General features: G+C 28.2%; 1 protein-coding gene across 2 annotated transcripts in view; it reads right to left on the bottom strand.

Annotated features, from left to right (window-relative positions):
• The window catches only part of LOC122269161 (uncharacterized), a 51,981-nt gene extending 27,155 nt beyond the window's left edge, over window positions 1-24,826 (bottom strand). For both annotated transcript variants that reach the window (XM_071188253.1, XM_043041020.2), the window contains exons 1-2: window positions 24,588-24,826; window positions 12,348-12,526 (exon numbers count right to left, since the gene is read on the bottom strand). In XM_071188253.1, the coding sequence (XP_071044354.1) occupies window positions 12,348-12,397 (50 nt within the window). In that variant the 5' untranslated portion in view covers window positions 12,398-12,526; window positions 24,588-24,826. The remainder of the gene's footprint in view (window positions 1-12,347; window positions 12,527-24,587) is intronic.
• Window positions 24,827-25,144: the final 318 nt, after the last annotated feature.

Genomic DNA, 25,144 nt, shown 5'->3' with positions numbered 1-25,144 from the left:
CTCTAATACACTGCTGCGAAACTGTTACGACCACTATACGATGAGGATATTAGAGGAATGTGATCCTGTTGTTATGAGAAATAACATTAAAGTGTAAACTGTTGGTTAAAACCGAGTTTCGAGATAGTACTGTTACCGCGGCAACCAGCAGTAACAGTTTTGGGAGTTGTGAGTGGTAGGGTGGGGCCCATCCACTTATTTAATGGGCAAAAGCACATTTGGATGGACCGTTTATGCCGATTACAATTTATCATTTTGGTTTTTTGGTCTACTTCTGAAAATAGGAAGCGATTGTTGATTGGACGATGAATCAATGGAAAACCTCGTTGTCCTGTTTTCCAGTAAAGCAACAGGTTGAATCATTTAGAACTTTTTTTGGGGCGAGTATATAAATGCACTAAGCTAGCATAGGATTATACACATTTTATATAAATGATTTGAATAATGTTAATTTTTCCAATTGTTAATTTTCATTAAATAAAGTTAAAATACGAAATAAAAATAGGCCCACTGACTAATAGTTCATATACTGAGAAAAAAATTCAGGTAAAAAAACAAACATATTTTTATGTTAAAGATATTTCTGATAAAAAAAAAGAGAATTCTGGTAATTAAAATCAAAATTTAAGGTATTTAAATCATTCATTTAGAAACTTTTGGCATTCATTTAACTAAATTTCTGACTCTTAATATTACAGTTCTTGTTACAACACTTTCATTAGTAACACGACAATAAAAAGTAAATTTTACAGATAATAGTTTTCATGCCACACTTTGAGGAATCATTATAATTTTACCAGTTTACCTCAGAAACATTTATTTGGTAATTTTAAGGATTTAAATGATTTGGATGATATGTAATGGATGATTTAAATGACAGGATTTAAATGATATATAAATGATTTGAGTAAAGTAGATGTTTCCAATTGTTAATTTTTACAGATTAAACTAAATTAAGTTGAAATACGAAATAAAAATAGGCTCACTGACGAATAGTTCATTCACCGAGAAAGAAAATTATGGTAAAAAAAACATATTTGTATGGTAAAGACATTTTTGATAAAAAAAAAGAGAATTCTGGTAATTAACACAAGAATTTAAGCTATTTAAATCATTCATTTAGAAAATTTTGGCATTCATTTGGCGAAAATTCTAGTTTTCAATATTACAGTTCTTATTACTAAACAGTCATTACTAACACGACAGTAAAAAGTAAATTTCACAGAAAAATATTTTTCATGCCATACTCTGAAGAATCATTATAATTTTACCAGACTATTCCCCAGAATCATTTATTTGGTAATTTTAAGGATTTAAATGTTTTGAATGATATATAATGGATGATTTAAATCATATAAAAAGGACTTGAATAAAGTAGATGTGTCCAATTATTAATTTTTACAGATTGAACTAAATTAAATAAAAAAATGAAATGAAAATAAGCCCACTGTTGGATAGTTCATGTACTGAGAAAAAATATTCTGGTAAGAAACAAAAAAACATATTTTTATGGTAAAGAAATTTTGGATTAAAAAAAAGAGAGAGAATCAGGTAATTTACCCATGATTTATAGCATTTAAATTATTCATTTGGCAACTTTTGATATTTGTTTATCAGATATTCAGGTTTGCGATACTACAGTTCTTATTATAACACATTTATTAGTAACATGATAATAAAGAGTAAATTTTACAGAAAAATAGCTTTCTTACCATACTCTGAGGAATCATTATAATTTTGCCCGACTATTCCTCAGAACCATTTAATTGATAATTTTAAGGATTTGAATTATTTGAATGATATATAGTGGGGGATGATTTAAATGATGGAATTTAAATGATATATAAGCGATTTGAATAAAGTAGATGCTCCATTTGTAATTTTTATAGATTAAACTAAATAAAGTTGAATAGGTCCTCTGACGAATGCACTGAGGAAAAGATTCCGGTTAAAAAAACATATTTGTATGGTAAGGTAAATTCTGATAAAAAAAATTCATAATTATTAACACCAAAATATATGGTTTTTAAATCATTCGTATAGTAGCATTTCGCATTCGCTTGGCGGAAATTCCGGTTTGTAAAATTTCAGTTCTCGTCAACCTTCGTTTATTAGCAATAGGACACTAAAATGTAAATTTAACAGAAAAATAGTTTTCATGCCATGTTCAGAGGAATCATGATAAAAATAACCAGAATATTTTTCAGAACCATTTATTTAATAATTTTTAAGGGATTCAATGGCTATGTTATATACCATATAGAATGGTGGTACATCATGTAGTCTGTTTACTTTGCCATGGTTTAATTAAAACGATGATTCATTAAAATGGCTGATAGGAATTAGATGGTAGTTAATTATTTGTTTTTCTTATATATTTCTAATTCATAACAGAGGGAAAAGAGCCATAAACTATGCTTTCAAATGTGGAATTAAAGTGATTTAAAGATACTAAACTCGGATAGATCAAACTAAGGCGTCTGTTTTGTACATATCTTATGTGGGACGAGAAATTTATCTGTTTACTCACATAAATATGCGGGTTTTGTTGCTCAATACTAAAAACGGTAAGAAAACCCTTGACAATTTAAAAGACAGATAGTACAAGTNATATTATCAGTTATTATTATTTGTTTATTTGTTTTATATTTATATTTGTTTATTTGTTTCATATTTATATTTGTTTATTTGTTTTATATTTGTTTATTTGTTTTATATTTATATTTGTTTATCAGAAATTCTGGTTTTCAATACTGCAGTTCTTATTATAACACATTTATAAGTAACATAATAAAAGGTAAATTATACAGAAAAATAGTTTTCTTACCATACTCTGAGGAATCATTATAATTTTACCAGACTATTCCTCAGAACTATATAATTGATAATTTTAAGGATTTAAATTATTTGAATGATATATAATGGGGGGGATGATTTAAATGATTGAATTTAAACGATATAAGCGATTTGAATAAAGTAGATGCTCCAATTGTTAATTTTTATAGTTGCTTTTTATAAATAAAGTTGAATAGGTCCTCTGACGAATAGTTCTTGCACTGAAGAAGAGATTCCGGTAACAAAACATATTTGCATGGTAAGGACATTTCTAATAAAATAATTTATGGCTATTAACACCAAAATATATGGTATTTAAATCATTCGTATCGTAGCATTTCGTATTCGTTTGGCGTAAATTCTGGTTTGTAAAATTTCAGTTCTCATCAACCTTCGTTTATTAGTAATAGGACACTAAAAAGTAAATTTAACAGAAAAATAGTTTTCATGCCATGTTCAGAGGAATCATGATAAAAATAACCAGAATATTTTTCAGAACCATTTATTTAATAATTTTTAAGGGATTCAATGGCTATGTTATATACCATATAGAATGGTGGTACATCATGTAGTCTGTTTACTTTGCCATGGTTTAATTAAAACGATGATTCATTAAAATGGCTGATAGGAATTAGACGGTAGTTAATTATTTGTTTTTCTTATATATTTCTAATTCATAACAGAGGGAAAAGCCATAAACTATGCTTTCAAATGTGGAATTAAAGTGATTTAAAGATACTAAACTCGGATAGATCAAACTAAGGCGTCTGTTTTGTACATATCTTATGTGGGACGAGAAATTTATCTGTTTACTCACATAAATATGCGGGTTTTGTTGCTCAATACTAAAAACGGTAAGAAAACCCTTGACAATTTAAAAGACAGATAGTACAAGTTTAAGAAAGACTGCACAAGTGCATCCATGGCTATGGTGGTATTCCGTTACTTTCACATTTCAGAACGTTTAGCGGAACAACAATACCGCAAAATGAGAGAGGCCCTTGGGAATTTATTGCCAGTAAATCTATACCAAACATTACACATTATTAGAGCCTCCTGGACAGGGAGGAATTGTCCTTCCACAAAAAGCTCTGCAGCGTAGAGGTAGTGGGTTCAATATCTTTGTACTGTCTTTTACAAGTTTGAGCTATTCAGTCGGTACGAATAATGCATCCGGCTTGCACCAACCACAGTGCTGACGTGAAATATCCTCAGTGGTAGATGAATCATGGGTTAGAGTCCCCTTGCCGTCAGGCTAACCGTGGGAGGTTCTCGTGCTCTACCTCTCCTTGTAGCGCAAATGCGGGTTAGCTCCATCAAAAAGTCCTCCACGCAGGCAAATTTCTCCCAATACTTGATCCAGGAGTTCCCTTGTCTTCTAGATTGGGTTCAAAATTACAAGGCTACGGAGTTGAACATTAGTAGTCGTAAACCCATAAAATTGGGTCAGCTGTTCAACGACGGTTATAAAATATTAAAAAAAAGTTTCAGTTATTTGTTTTTCAATAGAGTTTACAAGCTATTCTTTGTATTGAGAATATGAGCCTTCAAGCCTTCATATGTATTAAAAATAAAAGCATTAATATATTGTTACATACATTTATGCAGGCTTGTTTGCTCATTACAAAATGTGGTTTATAAGCTCTAGTCAAGTTCAAGAAAAGATAGCCAAGTCTGGAGAAAGATATTATAAAGGCTCATCTAGGGCTACGATGCGATTCAAATCCTTTAACTACGTTTGGCGGAACAGCAAGACAGCTCGATGAGGGAGGCTGTTGTAAAACTAATTCGTAAAAAAAATAAACATCACAATTTTAAGTATTTATTTATTTATTGTTGCATTCACTTGTGCAGACTTGTGTGATATTTTCTGAGTATTGCACATAAACCCTTGTATATTTGAAGAATTGATAGCACATCATAAAGTTGCTTCCCAGTTAGAGCGACCTATCTTCAAGCTTCCGTTTTAGAATATTAGGATAGCCTATAGGGTATTAGTAAAAGTAAAGCTACTGATTTAGTTCAGCTTTATTCTAGCATTTGCATAGTTATGAAGCTCCTTTTTTACTGTCTTAATGGCTGTTGGATGTTAGCTAATTGCTTACATAAATTAAAAAACTAACCAATAAAAAATAAAATTAGGAAGCTTTTACATAATAAAATAGAGGCTGTCAAACTGAAAATTTTTTGTGTTTGCTAAAACTATATCAGAGCTGCTAAAATTACAGACCATTAATTAAATTTCTTAATTTTACCAAATTTACTACCAAATAGCATGATTAATAATCATATATTTTAATTTTGATTTTGCTAAAAGTAATTACCAAAGCACTACAGTATATTATTTGGTGTTCCCATAGAACCAGAACACGTGGTAAATTTTACCATATTCCGGTAATTTTGACGCTTTTTTTCCCTCTGTGTGGGCATAGCATTAAAGGTAGATGACTCACTATTCTCCATTTCAAGTAATTTGAACAATTTAAAGATTAGTTTGTCCAGTTATAGCTCTGAAATGCTATAATTGAAATCTAGTTCTCAATTTTTTTTGAAAGGTCCCTTAGATGCATTTGTTTTGCCTGCAGAACTGTAATAAATTTGCAATATTTTTTGAAGCAGTTACAGATTGTTTTTCATTTTTATTTGAAGGGACCTTTCCCTACCAGATGAAGACAACAAATTTTAGTTAAAACATTTTTGTTCTATTTTATTTCACACAAAATGTAAAGCTAATCTTTGCATATTAAAATAATTGAAAAATTAAGCATTGCATATTAAAATAATTGAAAACAAAGCAATGCGTATTAAAATAATTGAAAAATAAAGCATTACATATTAAAGTAATTGAAAATAAAGCATTGCATATTAAAATAATTGAAAATAAAGCATTGCATATTAAATATATTAAATTACTCAAAAAATAAAAGCGTGTCTCGATTTGATTGGGAAAAATCAAAATCCTATATTGCATTTCTAAAAAAAAGACCGTAAGTTAATTTAGATCGGAATCAAGAATTTGTAACATTGTATTATCACTTTGTAATTTAAAATTTCAACTTCAAATAAAAATGCCAAACACGTGCCAAGCCAAACACGTGCTCTGGCATATTTCATTTATTTACTCTTGTTAGGTATTGATTTCTTTAAAATTTATCTTCTTTGCTTATATAAATAAAACAAATCGATATAAAAGAGTTTTATTGATTCATACATCAATATTTATGTTATACTGTTTTTCAATTAAACTAAATGCAAATTAACTTAAAGATTTGCTACAAATTGTAGAAAATTTTATTGCAAATTATGTTGGCTAAGTAACTTTTTTTTGTTGAAAAAATTGTTTAAGAGCTTGGGGCAATCTAAGAAATACTGGTTGAGAGCATAGGACATTTTTTTAAATCAAATCTTTTAATGTAATGAGAAATTTAGATTTTTACGAAACACAAGTTTCTATAGTTAAAGTTTAGTGGAATATAGTTTAAGAATTTCATAACTAAATGTGAGGCCGGGATAGCCTGATCTGCAGGGCCATGGGCCCATGTCCGAAAGTTCGTGGGTTCGAACCCCGCCGACCGAAGACTCCCCGTGTAGTAAATGGTGACTGATACACGTAAAAACTGTCAAGTCGCAAAGTCCTCCATGATCCCATAACAAATCAATACCACTGGGGGTACTGGATTGGAGACCGATCGTTCTCTAATTTAGGTCAAAATTACGATCTGTGGATGAATGAATGGGTCCGCCCTATAAAAAGGGCTGTGACGTGTGTGTGGCTGAAGACGAATTTTTGACCATACGATGGCGCCACTGAAGAAACAAGAAACGCACACTCTTCTTTAGATTTGTTTGGTTTCGCCAAGCAGGCTTGCCCGTATGGCAAGTGGCATTAAAAACAACAACAACGTAACTAAATATTTATTTAACTACCCATAAGTGGGAGCTAGTGGTATTTGTCAGAGCTAAACAACTCTTAGACAAAATACTAATTTACGATAAACGTGTAATTACTGTTCCAGAATTGGTTTTACTAGGAAAAGAAATAACCTTGATTTAACCGTTCCAGATTGGTTTCCTTTTCGATAAATGCTTTTAAATTTGTTGAAATCAACTGACAACAACTTTTAACATTAAACTTTAAGTATAGCAATCTGTTTTACTAAAAGATTGTCTATCGCAATTTTTCTTTTCTGCAATAATGGGCTTTAAACATACTTTCAAAGTTGTATTTTGTGCAGTATCTATATGTTATTATGTTACCTTAAAATTATCATAACATTAAATTTTAATCTTCTTTTTATTTATAATTAACTATTAATTGTGTAATATGTTGCAGTGAGATTCATTTATAGTGTTGCATGTGGAAAAAGTTTTAACTTCATTAACTTATTATCATGTTCAAATACAAATTTCACGCATACACTTTACCTACAAGTATTTTGTACTTATTAGCTCTGTGACGCAGAATTTTTGTTAAACATATTTTTCATACTTTTTCAATTATTTTGTATTAATTTAGACCAAAATGAGTGAAAAATATTATGTTCAGCATTTTAATAATTTATGGTTATGGAATGTCTTTTTCTGTATTAATGGTAAAACTTTCTAAACACGACTCACTCCCAAACAATATTTTTTTCAAATGCGCACTTATTTGCAGTTATTTTGATCCAAGAAAAGTAGTTATTAATTATTTATTTTTCAAAACTTATAAAATCAACTTATGTATACATTTAATAATAAAATTGATAAATTTTTGAATTTGAATGAAAAAAAAATCAAGCTAGTTTTTTTGGATTCTATATTTTAGTGCAAATATAATTTCGATTATCTAATTGATTTCTTTGTAACTATTAGACTGTTTTTTTATCATTAAAAAGTTCCAAAATATATTTTACTCGTAATTAGAGCTTCTGAAAAAAAAAATGAAAGGGACACCTGTGTTTCATCTGCGTCAAAGGGTTAATTTGTGCTTATGTGAGTGAATTTGAATATCATGAGTTGCTAATTAATCTACAAATATTCATAATTAATTACAAAAACATTTGAAATAATTAATTACAAAAGCATAAGATATAATTAATTACAAAAGCATAAGAAATAATTAATTATAAAAACATAAGAACTAATTATAATGCAGACTTAACTTTATGCTGCATTGATTTCTCTAAGCGGTTTCTATTCTATTCACGAAAATAACTTCACTAATTTTCTTTTATGATTTGATGAAAAATACAGACAATCCAGCAATTAATAATACTCTTATATTAACCATTTATTAGTTTCTATAATGAAACATTTACTAAGAAGTGTTTCTGCTAAAATATTACAAGAATGAAGATGGAGTTTTAAACCATTAATCAAAAGTGTCGAACTCCGATTTAGTCAATTTAAGGAAAGATATTTCATATGAAATTCCCCATACTAGACAGTTTTGTAATCAGGTTGGAACGGCTATTGGCCTTTTATAGCCATGTTTGACATACATTATGCAAGGTTTCCAAACTGCTAGAATTGCTGTATTTTTTTACTCTTTCATATTTTAATACATCAGCAATGCGCTTTGCGATTTCGTGATTATTTTTTCAGCTTAACACCAAACGTTATTAATAAATCAACGAAGAAAAACAAAAAAATGGAAGGCTATTTTTCGAGGAAAGCTATTTTCGTTCGCCTCGAAAATTTATTATGTTTTTTAAGCAAATTATGATAGGCTTTTATGGGCTAAAGAGCTAATTTAGATCTTGAATTATGAATTCATATTCTAATCATAATTTTTGTCTCTAGACAGAAAATTACCATAACTGGAATATGTAAAGAGTATAGTTAATAATATCTATTAAATAAAATGGGCTGGTAAAGATAATGAGTTTAGTTGAAATAAGAGTTATAAATAGATTTTAACCAGCATATTGTTACATAAGTGAACTTAAATATGCAATAAAATTGTAACAGCGTTAGTCTCAAGAATTTTAAGAGTTTTGAAAATAATTTGAATGGCGTATCCATTGATATCATTTTCTGCTTGTGTTATGCCGTTTTTAAGTTGAATCTAAATTCGAAATCTCACCATAGAAATATTTNAATTACCATAACGGGAATATGTAAAGAGTATAGTTAATAATATCTATTAAATAAAATGGGCTGGTAAAGATAATGATTTTAGTTGAAATAAGAGTTATAAATAGATTTTAACTAGCATATTGTTACATTAGTGAACTTTAATATGCAATAAAACAGCGTTAGTCACAAGAATTTTAAGAGTTTTGAAAATAATTTGAATGGCGTATCCATTGATATCATTTTCTGCTTGTGTTATGCCGTTTTTAAGTTGAATCTAAATTCGAAATCTCACCTTAGAAATATTTTTAAACTTTCAAAAATTGTAAAGTATCGACAATAAAATTTAAAAACTAGTTATTACGATATAGTAACCAATATACTTTGATGCAATTGTTGATTTTTGATGCATTTGTTGCTTAATTTTTGATTTAATAATCAATATACTTTGATGCATTTCTCGATTTTCTGAGAATTGACAATTACTTTCCTGTTTAAAAGAAATCGCATCAAAAATAAAGAAAATGCTGGAAAAGTCCATTGATATCATTTTCTGCTTCTTTTGTTATGCCGTTTTTAAGTTGAATCTAAATTCGGAATCTCACCTTAGAAATATTTTAAGCTTTCAAAAATTGTAAAGTTTCGACAATAAAATTTTTAAACTAGTTACTATGATATAGTAACCAATATACTTTGATGCAATTATTGATTTTTGATGCATTTGTTGTTTAATTTTTGATTTAATGATCAATATACTTTGATGATGATTTTGTGAGAATTGAAGATTACTTTCCTGTTTAAGAGGAATCGCATCAAAAATAAAGAAAATGATGGAAAAAGTCCTTTTTTATTGATTTTAAATGGCATTTTATATAGTTTCTGCCTTTACGGGAGCACCAAAAAAGCACCGTAATTTTTATCGAAGTGCTTTAGTAATGACTTTTGATAAAATTAAATCACCATGCTGTTTGGTAATAAATGCGGTAAAATATTGTAATTTTATTATGATACCTTAGAGAATGGCATAAAAATTCTTTTCATTCGGTTTGCTTGTGAAATCGCTGTTTGACCTGGTTAAAGTGAGTTTTTATTTTCTGATGATTTTGTTTGAGTTTCTTTTCTAAATTGATTCTTTGTATTTCATGTTTTTCCTGGACTTCTATACGAAACCGTCGGGGTACTGAGGGAGTTACTTTAGGCATTTGCTTCTCCCCTAATAGAAATGGTTTTGTTTTATGGATACCGGGGCCGGTGCCCCCTGAAGACGTCGGCTTCTGTGGTTATATTTTTATTTTTATTTCCTTCGTTTCTTTTATTACTACTTTTATTCTTTTTTTGAAATTTCTGCTGCTTTTTAGCGCGTTTTTTTTTCAATGAAGTTTTATCTATTTAGAATTTAAATTTTTTTTTGTTTTCTTTCACTATTATTTGCTCAAATTTACTTTGCAGTTTTGTATTTTTTACTAAATGTGTGGTAATAATAACTGTAATTCTGAAAACCAGTATTTCCAGTATAGCGTTACCATGCGAACGGGAAAGCTACAAATTAATGGTTTAAATACCTTAAATTATGGTTTTATTACTAGAATTATATTCGTTTTTTTTTTTNTTTTTTTTTTTTTTTTTTTTTTTTTTTTTTTTTTTTTAGCCAAAAATTTCATTATCCTACAAGAACGGTAATTTCACCAGAATTTTTTTCTCAGTGCAGTAAATACGAGTTTAATATCAATTATCTCGCTTTTCCATCTTTTGCGTCTTTTTATACAACAATTGCGTATTTTTTAATTTACTTTCTCTTTCTATTCAATTCAGAAAATAATTAGGAACCAAATTTTTTCAGGCAGTATTTTAACAAATTTTAAATTTGAATTTTTTCAAGATTTTTCGTTACAAAACCAAATAGAAGTATGATTTCAAATTAAAACGGCTTACTTTTAAAAACTTAATTGTCTTAAGTACTGTATAATAATGATATTTCTGGTAAAAAAATGAAAAAAAGCGTAGTCAATAAAGCCAAAATATACGGTATTTAAACGATTTTTTTGGTACTTTTTTTCGTTCATATTGTAACGGTTTGTGGTCTTTAATATTATAAATCTTATTATCACACATTTCGTAAAAAATACAAAACTGAAGAAGAAATTTAACAGATTTAAATAGTTTTGATGCTATTTTCTAAGATATGATAAAATTAACAAATTTTACCAAATTTTATGATACATTATAAAACTGAATTTTATTGTTAATGTTAACAAATTCGTAGTCAAAACGCTTCGGTAAAAGTTTTCCGATCTCTTTGGTGTTCCCACAGAGTTGGAAACACGTTAAATTTCCCCATATTTTGAAAGTTTTAACCATATCTTTTTTCTCAGTGTACAAATAAAACTATGAGAATTTTGAAGAGTTTGAGGAACATTTACACCGAAGAGCCATTACATTATAACCACCCTCCATCTATAAAAATGGGCTCACCCAGGTTTTCATGGTTTCTCGCCCAGGAATAATGTTTTCATGGGGCACATTAGGACCCATAATCCTCATAGAAAAATCCCTGACGTCTGTAAGCTACTTGAACATAGTTGCAGACCAGGTTCACCCATTCATGGCAACAGTTTTTCCTGTGGAGGATGGTGCTTACCAACAGGATAATGCACCATGTCATAAGAGTCGAATCGTCATGAATTGGTTCGAGGAACATTCCGGTGACTTTCAAGTCATGTCTTGGCCCCCAAATTCACCTGACCTTAATCCAATAGAGCATTTGTGGTCCTACTTGGAAAACCAAATTCGTGCTGCCACGCTACCCCCTCGCAATGTGAGGGAATTGCAGGACCAGTTGGTGAGCGCTTGGTACCAGATACCTCAGACTACCTATCAGCACCTTGTGGAATCAATGCCACGGCGGGTGCTAGCAGTTTTGAGGGCTAAAGGTGGTCCTACATGTTATTAGCAGGGTAGTCTTAATGTAATGGCTCTTCGGTGTTTACAATTGTCTATACTTTAAAAATTTTTAAGTTTATGTTACAAAAGTTCGGTACTAAAGCATTTCAAATTGTTGCAGAAATGTTTTTATTCAGTCCCTATAACGTGGAAGCCCTTTTTTTTTAAACTATTACTTAAATAATATGGAAATATTTCTGACAATTTTAATAAATGACTGAATTATCTCAAAAATATTTCTGAATAAATTTCAGACTGAAATATTTCAAAAAACTCAGCCAGAAAAATTAAATTGATATTTTCAGAAAATTTTTTGAGATTATGTGTTATTTTCTAAATGATCTTTAATCAATGTGGAACATGCATGCAACGTTTTGCGTTATTTGAGTATATTATTCAGCCTTATATTCAGATACATGAAAAATTTGTTAGTAAAAAAGCAACTTGCAGTAAATAAATACTTTAATAATCTATCATCTATCATTTATTATAATCATAAAATAAATAAAACTTACCCTGGTACCCGAAAAGGGCGAATTTCAGGCTCTTGCAATGCAACAGACATGTAAAAGTTTTATGTAGCAAATTATTCAATGCTAGTAATGAAGAAGTGTCATTTAATTGTCTCACAATATTCAAATAAATGACATTTTTCAAGATGAAACAAGTTTCTTAAGTTCGTTCCATTCATGATCTAAAAAGAAAAAATTCGTTTGAGCAATTTTACAATCAAAAACTGTTGAAAGAAAAAAAAGCTAGAAATACTATAGGTGCAATATTTTTTTAGAGAGTATCTGGTTTGAGAGAATGCATTCATTAATATAATACCAGATTGGAAAAAATTGCAAAATTCAAAACTTTGAACATAATTTTTTTTTTAAAAAAAAATACAACAATAAGAAAACGATTCTAAGTTTAAACGAGGCCTAACGCATCAAAGTTAAATCAGTTTAAAAATATTTAGACTTGAGATGAGAATATTATTCAAAAGTGCATTCATTTACCTAATTGCACTAAAATGACATGCTTTGGAAAAAATTCTGGACCAAATAATTCAGGGGTCCCCAACCCTATGCCCGCGGGCACCATGGCGCCCTTCGATGGTTTTAGGTGTGCCCGCTGCGTGTGCCCGACTATAAAATATTTCAGTTTTCCATTTTCCCTTAAAAGACTGCATTTTTAAAAAAAAATTTAAGCTTTTTTAATAAAGATGATAAACGCAAACAAAATAGAAGTCACCAGGAAAACGACCTTCATCCCCCCAGAACAGAGCTAAATGTAGCTGATCTATTTTCCACTGTCGCCCACACCTGAAATAAAATGAATCGGTCCATTTTTACAGTAGCTGTACTACGAAGGCGTTTTTTCGAAACTCGTCTCTTGAAAATCGCTTTGAAATAACGTTCATNAAATCCATTTTTACTGGAACATGTTACGGAACAAAAAATCTAACATACCGTAATTTTTACATATTTATAATATATTTAATAATTCTAGTGATTCAGTGACTTTAAAGTACTTATTATTGTAAAAATTACTGTATGATATTTTACGGTAATAATGGGTTTTACGGATGACGGACACAAATTACTGGTACTTACCGTAATTTGCACCGGAAATTTTTACAGTGTAGACAACCTGGAAAAATTTCACGTTAGCTTGTTTAACATGTCACGTTAGCAGATTTTACGTTAGTTTTAAGATTTAAATGTAAATTCTAGAATCTCACTTAATCATATGACACTTTTAAACATCTGCGCTTTAACGTGTGCTAAAAATTATAAACATGTATTTTTAAATATGTAATTTCTTAAAAAAAATTTGAAATAATAAAATAATTAAAGTTTTACAGAGCAGGTTTTTTAAAAGTTAATTTTATCACCTTTAAAGTAAAGACAATATAGAAAAACATTCGGTGAAAGATTATTTTTTAAGAATTAAAGGGAATTTTTACTAATATTTTATGATGCAGTATCTGAACTACATTATCAGATACGGATTTATAAATGCTGGCCTAATTCAAAAATATTTTTTTTAAATACTGTGGCTCTACACACTAAAAAAATATTATGAATGAAAAAAAAGATAGAAAAAAAGTATGAAAAGTATGACTACTACCAGAATAAAATAAAGAAGACAAAACTACCAGAATATGGCAAAAGTTACTGTGTTTCTGAGTCAATGTTAACATCAAAAAGAGCGTGAATTTTTGCGGTAGCAATTTGATAATGACTTTTCTTAAAATTAATAATAAAGTATGGGTTTATAATATGTGATAAAATTTGATTAATGAGGTAAAATTTGCTAATTTTATCATGGTACCTTAGAGCATGAGATACTTTTTACTTTCGTTTTTTTTCTAAATGTGTGGTAATAAAAACTATAATTTGAAAACCACACTGTAAGAAATTTCGGATAATATTACGGTATAAAGTGCCAGCACTTTTGGGTACATCATTCGTAAAATCCATTTTCCAATCCATTTATTCCATTCTGAGTTCCGTTGCTTTTTACCTTAATTTGATCCGAAATTTTTTACATTACAGAATTTCCAGTAAACCGCTACAATACGAACAAAAAAAACTACCAAATTGATGGCTTAAATGCTGTATAATTTTGTTTTATTATTAGAAATATGATTTTTTATCATTACTATGTAAGTATGGTAATTTTAACAGATATTTTTTTTCCTCCGTACATACATATAAATATGATCCAAAACAAAAATATGTAAAAAAACCTTTAAGGTAGAATGAAAAAACAAACAATATCCGAAAGATTAATGTCCCTTTAAAAAGATGTTTTTAGTTTACGTTAAGTAAATGCTTTGTTTTTGATTATTTCGGAACAAAATACTTCAATAAACACTGTCAGAATTTTCATTCCGAAATTATGGCAAAATTACCGGCAGCAATCGGTCCATCCGATTAACAATTAAGTTTTTGTTTAAGAACATTACATTTTTTAACTTTACGGTTTTTACACCGTTTACAACTGGTACTGTAAAAAAATAATGAATACATAACTGTTCGGTTTTGTAACTATTTATAACTAGCTTAGTTTCTAAAGCATAAAAATGAAACTTAAACGGACATGGGAGCTTTGTGGGTGTTGCACCATTTATGCGTGAATTATAGTTTCTTTTTTAATAGTCCAGGGTCACCGATTGAATAGTGCAGGAAACTGGAAACTCTTAATGTATTGAAGGAAGGAAAGAAAAATTGTAGTATCAAAGCTGGGATTCGCACCCCTGTTCAGCTGGTCAAGAGAATGACCAATTAGCCCTCTCAGCTACAATTCATACCCAACTGCTCGAAACAAAATGGATTTTTAAGATGGGTCCAGTTGGTGTGGATAGGATTCTGGTTATTTAACAGTATTAGGAAAACACAATCAATAAATATTTTTTTCTCACACTTAAAAATTTAAATATCATCTTTTTTTTACGGTAATTTGACTGTTTTTGTTTAATATGGTAAAATAACAATTAAATAAATTGCTATTTAATCATTTTTATCGAGAAATTTCCCATAGTGAAAATTATGATAGTAATCAGTTTCGTAAATTTTTCAAAACTAATGCCTTCTTATGGTAACCACGGTTGATTTTTTTTTAAAAGGTGGCATTTACGATGATTAAAGATTTTATCTTAAAATGCTAATTTCTTCAGAAATTATCATACATTTCTTATGACTGAACTTAACCTGTGGAAATGTTTTCAGAATTTCAAATAAATATTATGAAAATTACTAAAAATTGAAAAAAGGGAAAACTATGCATTAATGTATAAATTTTTTTCAATAAAAAGTTTTTTTTTTTCTATTGTAAAAAAAGTGCATGTTTGTGCTACGTATAAAATATTTGTCAAAAACTAGAATGGAGAAGCAAAATTGTTAGAAAAAAAAGGAATAATGTAGCAAGAAATTAGCACTAAAATATCAAACATCGATGAATATCAATGACTATATTTCTATTGTTTTATTCTTGTTATAAAATTTCTGGTTCTATCTTCTTCAATCAAACGTTTTTCTCACAGTTTATAGTTTAAATGCCACCTGTTTTATGGTTATCTGACTGTTTTCTTTGAATATGGTGAAATGAAGACTAAAAAAATTGTTATTCAAACACTTTTCAGCAACGTTTCTAACAATGCAACTATAAAAGATTGTTTTAAAAATTAAATATGTAATTTTTTTTTAAAACTTGTATTGATTTTTTATTGAACGTAAATATTTCAAAACAAAAAAAAGTTAGGAAAAAATTCGTGGCTTTAATGCATGAGAAATATCAAATTTTTTCACACTTTTAAATTTTTTATTTTATTTATTTATTATTGTTTTAATAATTAGTTTAGTTTTAATTTCAATAATTATGTTTTTATTATCAATCTAACATATCTCAAAGGTTTCAGTAAAAATCATAAAATCGATTATCACTCTTTTCATCTCAAATTATTTTGAATAGAAATATCAAATTTTTTCACGTTTCTTAATTTTTTTTATTTATTCATTATTTTTCCAATAATTAGTTTAGTTTTAATTTTAATAGTTATGTTTTTATTATCAATCTAACATATCTCAAAGGTTTTAGTAAAAATCAAAAAATCGATTATCACTCTTTTCCTCTCAAATTATTTTTACTGAAAAAACGAATGTCACCACCACGTGACCACAAAACGTGATTCTCATACAAACTATTAATTTGTCTTCCATACATAATGAAAGCAAGCAACCCTGTGCAACCATAGAAAGACAAGGGCAATTCATAATTTTCACGTCCATTTCTCAGTAGAGAATAATGACTGTCAACTATTTTTAAAGTCCTTCTACTTATTTATTAAAGATAATATTTTAAGTAAATATATCTGTGATTTGATATATATTTTATTAAATTTATAGGTTAGCTTTGTAACGTAATTGTTTGGAATTGACATGAAAAAAATCGATTATTAATGGATGTCGTACGGAGAAAAAAGTTCTGGCCAAAGTACCATACTGTATGGTAATGACATTTCTGGAAATAAAACCAAAATATACGGTATTTAAAGCATTCTTTTGGTAACTTTTTCGCCATATGGTAACAGTTTACCGAAAATTCAGCTATTCAAAATTTTATTTTATTTTATAACCGTCGTTGAACAGCCGACCCAATTTTTGGGTTTACGGCTACTAATATGTTCAACTCCGTAGCCTTGCAATTTTGAACCCAATCCAGAAGACAAGAAAACTCCTGGATCAAGTATTAGGAGAAATTTGCCTTCGTGGAGGACTTTATGAGGGAACTGACTCGCATTTGCGTTACATGGAGAGGAAGACCATGATAACCTCCCACAGGTAGCCTGACGGCAAGGGGGGGCTATAACCCATGATCCGTCTACCACTGAGGATGTTTCACGTCAGCACTGCGGTCGGGGAAAGCCGAATGCGGAATTCGTATAGACCAGCCATCGCCGGGATCGAGCCCCGGTTCGCATCATTGGAAGGCTAACTTTATATCCACTGAGCCGTCGCGGCTCGCTTTTTAAAATTTTAATTTATATTTTATAACCGTCGTTGAACAGCCGACTTTTCAAAATTGTAACTTTTGTTACCACCCATTTGGCAAAGAAAAAGAAATAAAAATGAAAAGTAAATTTGACCGAATAAATGATTTTTATGCCACGCTCTATAGTATCATGATAAAATAAAATTACCAAAATTTAGTTATATATCTGTTATAAAACCATTTTTACTGTTAATTTTACCAAATTCATGACCAAAGATCTTCGGTGAAAATTACCGAGATTTTTGGTGTTCCCATAGAGCTATAAGCACTATAAATTTCAGCACATTTTAGTAGCTTTGTGAACAGTGATAAGAACAGTGAGCTCAAATCACATTAATTCCTTGAACACAAAAAAGGTTGACCATAGGTGTGTACGGTAACTCCTTGTAGAAAATTAGAAAGTTTTCAGACAGAATGTTTCCTAGCATTAAGAGTAGATTCACAACATTAATGTTTTGTAAAATTTTATTTAAAATTATGCGTTAATTGTGACTGAAAATAGTCGCAGAGTATGTTTCAAAGTACTCCGTTTAGATCTACAGTATTCATTTACCGAAAAACATTCGGAAATTTAATTTCAAATTATTTACTAGTTGTAACTAATTCCTGCCCCATTATTTACTATAAGGTACTTTGATAAGATATTATAATATTATATTGTATAAGATATTATTAATATAATAAGTTGTAAATTTTTGTTTTGTTTATTGATTAAATATAAAATTCTTTAGAAGGCATCAATCTCATAAAAAAGATTTTTGAGCATGTTTAAAAGAATCGCATTTTCACTATTCGGTTGAAATTTTTAATCTGTCGCAAATATATATTTCTGCTAGCAGAGAAATGTTTCCAACTATTGTACTACATTTGCAACTATATTATATGATATTAAATTATATTGTTTCTATTGTATTACATTGTATTGTATTTGCAGTATATTTTGCAACTATTGTATTGTACTAATATACGGTTTTTCTGAGTTTTAAAACAATTTTAACTTACACAAAACTAAAAAAAAAAAAATAGCCCAACAAAAAAAGCATAATATAGCTTTTATGTGTAAGCATAGAAAAGGAAAGCTATTAAATTTTACGTACTATTTTCTTTTTCAAAAATTTTTAATTTTGTTTAAAATAAATAAATTTAAGCTGTTTTGAAAAAATAGCTTCGTGTTTGATAAAATATAAAAAAGTACATAGATGAAGAGATATCCTTTTTTGCTCAGTTTCTAAATAAATGAACATACATTATTTGGTTGTAATATGTATCTAGAAAAATAACTGGCATTTTTTTAAGTTAATCAACTACAACTTACGAATTTATTTTTGCAATTAATAGGATATCGTTCTGTTATTTTTTTCGTCGCTTTTATTGGATAAAAAGTTCTAATAATTAACGAAAAATATCATATTTATTTCAGTTTAGTTACTAATTCTGAAATCAAATACGCAACTCTGAAATTTTGAAAACTATTATTGGCTTCGACGAAGTCTTTACAAATGATGACTTGATGACAAATGATGACTTTACTTATTTTCTAGCATTCAACTCAATATTCATAATGAAATAAAGATAAAAGAAGCCAAATATACCAAATTTGTCTAAATTATAATTTTAATTTTTAGCATAAGTTATGTATAATTGGGGGAATTTCAAAAAATGTAGCTAAATTTCTTATTCAAAACTGAAATTTTAAATTGTAATTTTAAACTGTATTTAAAAGCATAGTACTTTTGATTTTTTTTTAGATTTGTAATAGTTTCATCATTGATTCTAGTATCCCCATCAATGGCAGTAATAGTAATGTCCTCATCAATAGCAGTAATAGTAGTAATACCGTCAATACCAGTAATAGTAGTAATACCGTCAATACCGTTAATACAACAGTAATAGTAGTAATACCGTCATTACCGCTAATAGAAGCATAACCAACAACATTAGAAGTGGATAGTATCACCATATAGAAAAAAATATAGTAAAAACTACCAGAATATGGTAAAATGCACCGTGTTTCTGGTCCTATGGTAACACCAGAAGGATCGGTAATGGGGCCCACTGCCTTAGAGCATTGCATAAAAACCATTTCTTGGGTAAAATTTTCTTTTCAGTTTTGCATTTTTTACTAAATGAGAGCAATAATCTTGAAAACCAAAATTGACGGTAAGCCGTTACCACATGAATAAATAAGTTACAAAATGAATGGTTTAAATACCGCAAATTTTGTTTTTATTAAAAAGAATTCTTTTTTTAACCAGAAATGCCATTATCATACAGTACGATAATTTTAGTAGAACTCCGCGTACTAAAAATTAACTCTAATCATTCATCAGAACATACAATTTTGAAATTTTTATTAATACTTCTATGAAATAAAAAACGAAATTTAATTCTTACTTAAATTGGAAATAGTCAATTTAAAGTAATTGAAAGAAATATTTTTTTAAAAAAATAAGTATTGTTATGTAGCTCAGACAAAAAGTTCATAACTAACAAAAAGGCCATCTACCAAAGAATATTTCAGTTCTTGTGACAGAAAAAGAGTTACAATGGCATTCAATATAACAAATAAGACTGAATAACAGCACAATATAGTGAGTCTAAATTACAATACAACGTAATAAGGCTGAATTACTGCAGCATTCATTTTAAAATCGTACACAATATAGTGAGACTAAATAACTATACAATGTAATATGGTTGAATTACTGCAGCATCCATTTTAAATTCATTCATAATATAGTGAGAATAAATAACAATACAACTGAATAAGGTTGAATTACTGAATCATTCATTTTAAATTCGTGCATAATATAGTGAGACTAAATAACAATACAACGTAATAAGGCTGAATTACTGCAGTATTAATTTTAAAATCGTACACTTAAGACTGCATTTTTATTAACAGAGCTCCATTTTACAAATAAAATTTTATTTATCAAACATTTGTGATTTATTTTACGATACTGGTGTTTCATTTCTGTGATATAGAATTTAAACCAAGTCAAATAATATATAACTTATTTCGTAACTTTCCTTCTTAAAATAAAGTTTCTATTCTGTTTTGCTTTTGTTTTGCTCTCCTTGAATCCATTTATAAGATCTTCAAACGATGTGTAAACAATGGGATGACATATATTTTAGAAACTCGTAATTTATGATGCGAGACTATGTTTGTTTAATCGCTAGAAAGCTTAGAATTAGAAAGAAATGAAAAGAATAAAGCAAGAAAACCATACTCATCGAGATTCACTAAGCATCCATGTTTGATACATTAGGACTTATTTCTTTCGGATAATTTTCTTATTTTAGGTAATTTTGGTTCTTTAATCTAATTTTTGTGAGATATTTCATTACGAGAAAATAGAACAAGAAGTTTTATAACAAGAATTGAACAAGAAAAAGGTTTTTTTAAGGTTTTTTAAGGTTTTTTGACATTAAGGCTACATAATAACAAATATACTTAAACTATCGAGTATAACCTATGATTAATTTTGAAAAAATCATAAGTCTAACAGACTTGAGTATATATATATATATATAACATACATGACTTAAAAATGTAGAGAAAACATGGAAAAGAGATAATAAAAATTTATGAAAAGAGATGAAGAAAAATAATTTAAAATAATAATTTTAAAAAAAAAATACAAATAGGATTAAAGAAAATGCGAAAAAAAATTAAAATGTATTCCAAGTATGACCACTATGAAAGAATGATTTTAAATTTTCATATCTTGCACAATTTTTAATGATTTTTTTTTTAATTTTAAAGCAATATTTTTGTTGTAAATTCAAAATTATGCTAAGAATTTTGTTTGATTTGAATATTTCGGCAGTTACAGCAAAAAAGGCAGTTATGGCAACAAAAAAATTAGTTTTTATAAAAATGGTCATATTTTCATGAATATTAAAGCTAGGTTTACGAAATTTTGTGCAATCATTGCATATGATAACAAAAGTAGTTGATACAAATTACAAGTTTATGTCTGTATTTTTGGTATACGATATATGTTTAGAAACACTATCTTTCATTTTTTACTTATGTCCTGTCTCTCAAAAATTTAAAAGCCTTAAACTTTATTGATATGTATGAGAAATCGCATGATCTAATGATCTAAACACTTCTAAAGTTATAGAATACTTCTCATAGTGTTTTTTGAGAAATATGAAAAAAAGTTTAGAAGTGTTTCAATAATATTGTCTAATCCCCGTATATCTCGTTTTTATTTGTTTCGTAAAAAACATCTGAAACATTTTTTTACTTAAACAATACGTTTTGAGTATATTTAGCAAGTTATGGACAGTTTTTTTACCAAATTTTCTTGACATGAAACTAGTTCGCACTTTTGTTGCTCAAAAATTATATCCAAAAATCTCTCATGTTCAACTTGACAACTTAAAGACTTCTGCTAAACTAAGGTAGCTAATCTAGTAAACTAAGTGCCATCAAATAAATCCAAAAACGCTAGTAATTGTTCTTTTCAGAGTTTAAGAGTAGAAAAATAAAGTTATTTGTTTAAAAGAGAAATAAAAAACAGTTAAATATTCAATTAACTGTTACATGCTAAATATTAATTTTATTATTAGATATATATAACTAAAATATTAGAACAGTAAAATACAAAATTGATAAGAAAAAAAGAAAAGTTGCATTTTAAAACAAGCACAACTTCCTGTTTTAATTTAGGAGAATTTAATCTAGTTTAAAACCAATTTTAAATGCTGTAAATTAAGTCAACTGTAAATACGTACTTATAAATCATGCACCAAAATTTGCAAAATAACAGTTATTTCTTTCTTTAAAATAGTACTTTTATGATTGTTCTAATTATAGAGATATATTATTGTTCTAATAATTATTAATGTTCTACTAATTACTAATAATTTCATTGTTCTAATAATAGATTTTTCTAATAATAAAATAATATTTCTATGATTGTTCTATGATTGTTTTATGATTGTTCTACAAAACAAGTTATTGTAAACTCACTTATTCTGAATCCTATTACATTCAATCTGCTTGTTTCCTACACAAAAATCTGTTTTATGCTATCTGAATTGTTAGAAATGTCTTGAAAAAAATGGTTGAATAACAATTAGTTTAATTGCTATTTTACCACATTCAAACAAAACAGTCCAATAACCATAAATAAGATGGTATTCAAACTGTTAACTGTGAAAAAAACCCGTTTATTATTTGCTTTCACCTAATACGGTTAAGCAATCAGAATTTTATCGCATCAACTAGGTCCACCTAATGAAGTCGCTTAGTTCCTTGCTGCTGAGTACATATTATAGCCGAAAGAGCTGATCTGTCATCCTCATGACCGGTAGAACCCTTTAATGCATAGTTTCCAGTGTCCTGCACTCCCCATTTGGGACCCTATGCAATTAGAATATGATACTCTCATCCGTGCATAGGTGACAGTACCATGAAGCTGTCTAACAGAAAAAAGTCTAGTATTTCCCATCTTTCACGACAGGTGAAATAACCAGATAAACTAATTAAATCATATTCCATGGTTCATTTCATAAAAGACAAATCAACCACAACCTAACTCTGATGCCCATTACCTAAAGAAAAGCCTAGTTTTAATGTCCAGTTAAATTTCTAGTTTTAAATGGTTTAAAAACTGTATACTTTTGCATTCATGGTTTTCTAAACATACTAGTTATAAACGGTTCCAAACCCGTAAAGGTAAAAAAATGCTCTTCACCGTAAACTTTACGGTTAATTGGATGGACTGACTGCTGCAGGTTATTTCACCGTAATTTTGGAATGAAAATTCTAACAATGTTATGAGAAAATGTGACAAAGCGACTCAGTTCTTCGTAAAATTATTTACGAGTAATCTTTTAATAAGTATAATGGATAACTAAAAAAATGAATTAAGAATTAATGAAAAACAAGTAGTTTTAACGGGATGTTAAAAAGATTTAATTTTATTGCTCGCAGTAACTATTTGTTCAAATTTTCAATTAAATAAATTTTAATCAAAGCAGAGTAATTTTAATTAAGCAGATTAAACTGTGAAGTATCAGAATTTTTTTCGCTAGCTTTTGATACAGGCAGGGATTAAATGTAAATGTAATGTTCTGACCACTGTTCCGACATAAAATATTTCCAGTCGTGCCTTAGAATAGTGAAGCTAATTCTGAGAGCGGGGATGTGCCAGAATATGACTCGGAAGTTTCATTGTCTTCTGATTTGGGCTCAAATTTATTAAACAACGGAGTTGAATGTAGAGTATTAAGTAGATAGGATTTCCTCAGATGATACGAGAAAATTGGAAATCACATAGCAGCGCAAAATAATTAATAAAAGCTAACATTTTACAATAATTAATAAAAGTTGAAATTTTACAATAATTAATAAAAGTTGAAATTTTACAATAATTAAAAAAAGCTAACATTTTACAATAATTAATAAAAGTTCATATTTTACAATAATTAGTAAAAGCTAATATTTCACAATAATTAATAAAAACTAACATTTTACAATAATTAATACAATAAACAAAAAATATGTAGAATTAAATTTACCAGTCATAATGGATGCACCACTTTCGAAAAACTTTTTTTTTTTTAATTAAAAGTTTTACGTAGAAATTTACATTAGGCTGAATAAAAAACCCCTATTTTATATTTAAAGTTAATATGTGAATATATTAAATGTATTAAGATATTTCTGCTAATAAATATCAAATCAGAAACATCAAGTTTATTAAGATATTTCTGTTACGTAAAATATTAACCAAAATATTGTTCAAAACTTTTGTATTTAGAAATTTAATTAATGTTTTCTTAAAATTATATAGGAATTAATTTTCCATTATTATGCGTTTTATGCAAAAATTATTCATAAAATATCAAATACAATAATTAAATGAATGGCAGAAATTAATAACTTCAGTAACTTCATAACTTTAGGTAAACAATTTGTAAACAACAAACTTTTAAATTTTATGTTTTATGTCATTCATTGTTATTACACCTTCATTTTTTTTTATCATGAAATGATAATTTAAAATAATCTAAATGATGAATTTCAATTTATGTAGATCTCACTTAAATTAGTTTTGATAATAATTCATACAGACAATTATTAAGACGATGAAAATATTTGTTTCTCAATGTAAACTAGAGTGAAATTTTACGATTATTTTCATTTTTTATATAATAAAAAAATACAATTTATCAAATATACTTACCATTATGAAGAAATTATTTAAAGAAAAGTTCTTGTCTCTTAGGGACTTGTAAGATTTTTTATCCTTTATCCCATTTTTGAAAAAAGAAAATTATATCATCAAATTCAACTTATTTTCTAATCCTTTTGACAAGGAAAAAGTCACACAATAACTTTAATTTGATTGGAAAAATATCTGTTATGTTATTATTATGAAAAAAAAAAGTTCTATCTGTTCGCGCTAATATCCTCATGAGTAGTGAATAATTCCCCACAAATATTTTCTTCCCAACTAAATGAATGGTTGCTCACAGTGTTTCAGCTATATTTGGCTCTTTATCGCCCCTAGGGTGATATTATCTTTCCTGGACCTTGACGAAAAAGAAAAGAAAATAGGTAATTTTTCGGAGAACTGACATAGAAATCAAATAAAACAAGAGAATATGTTCTTTTTTTGTTGTTAATATAAAAGCGCTTCATTGTTCTAGTATAGATAATTGTATTTCGGAGTGTTTCTCATAACTAAAAAAATACATTTTCTGTTGTGTCTTAAAGATAATTAGGAATTAATGTGAACAT

This window comes from Parasteatoda tepidariorum, chromosome X2, assembly GCF_043381705.1.
Source record: "Parasteatoda tepidariorum isolate YZ-2023 chromosome X2, CAS_Ptep_4.0, whole genome shotgun sequence".
In the NCBI taxonomy this organism is placed as follows: Eukaryota; Metazoa; Arthropoda; class Arachnida; order Araneae; family Theridiidae; genus Parasteatoda; species Parasteatoda tepidariorum.
The sequence above is the reverse complement of the archived record's forward strand: the minus strand, read 5'-3'. Positions and strand labels throughout refer to the sequence as shown.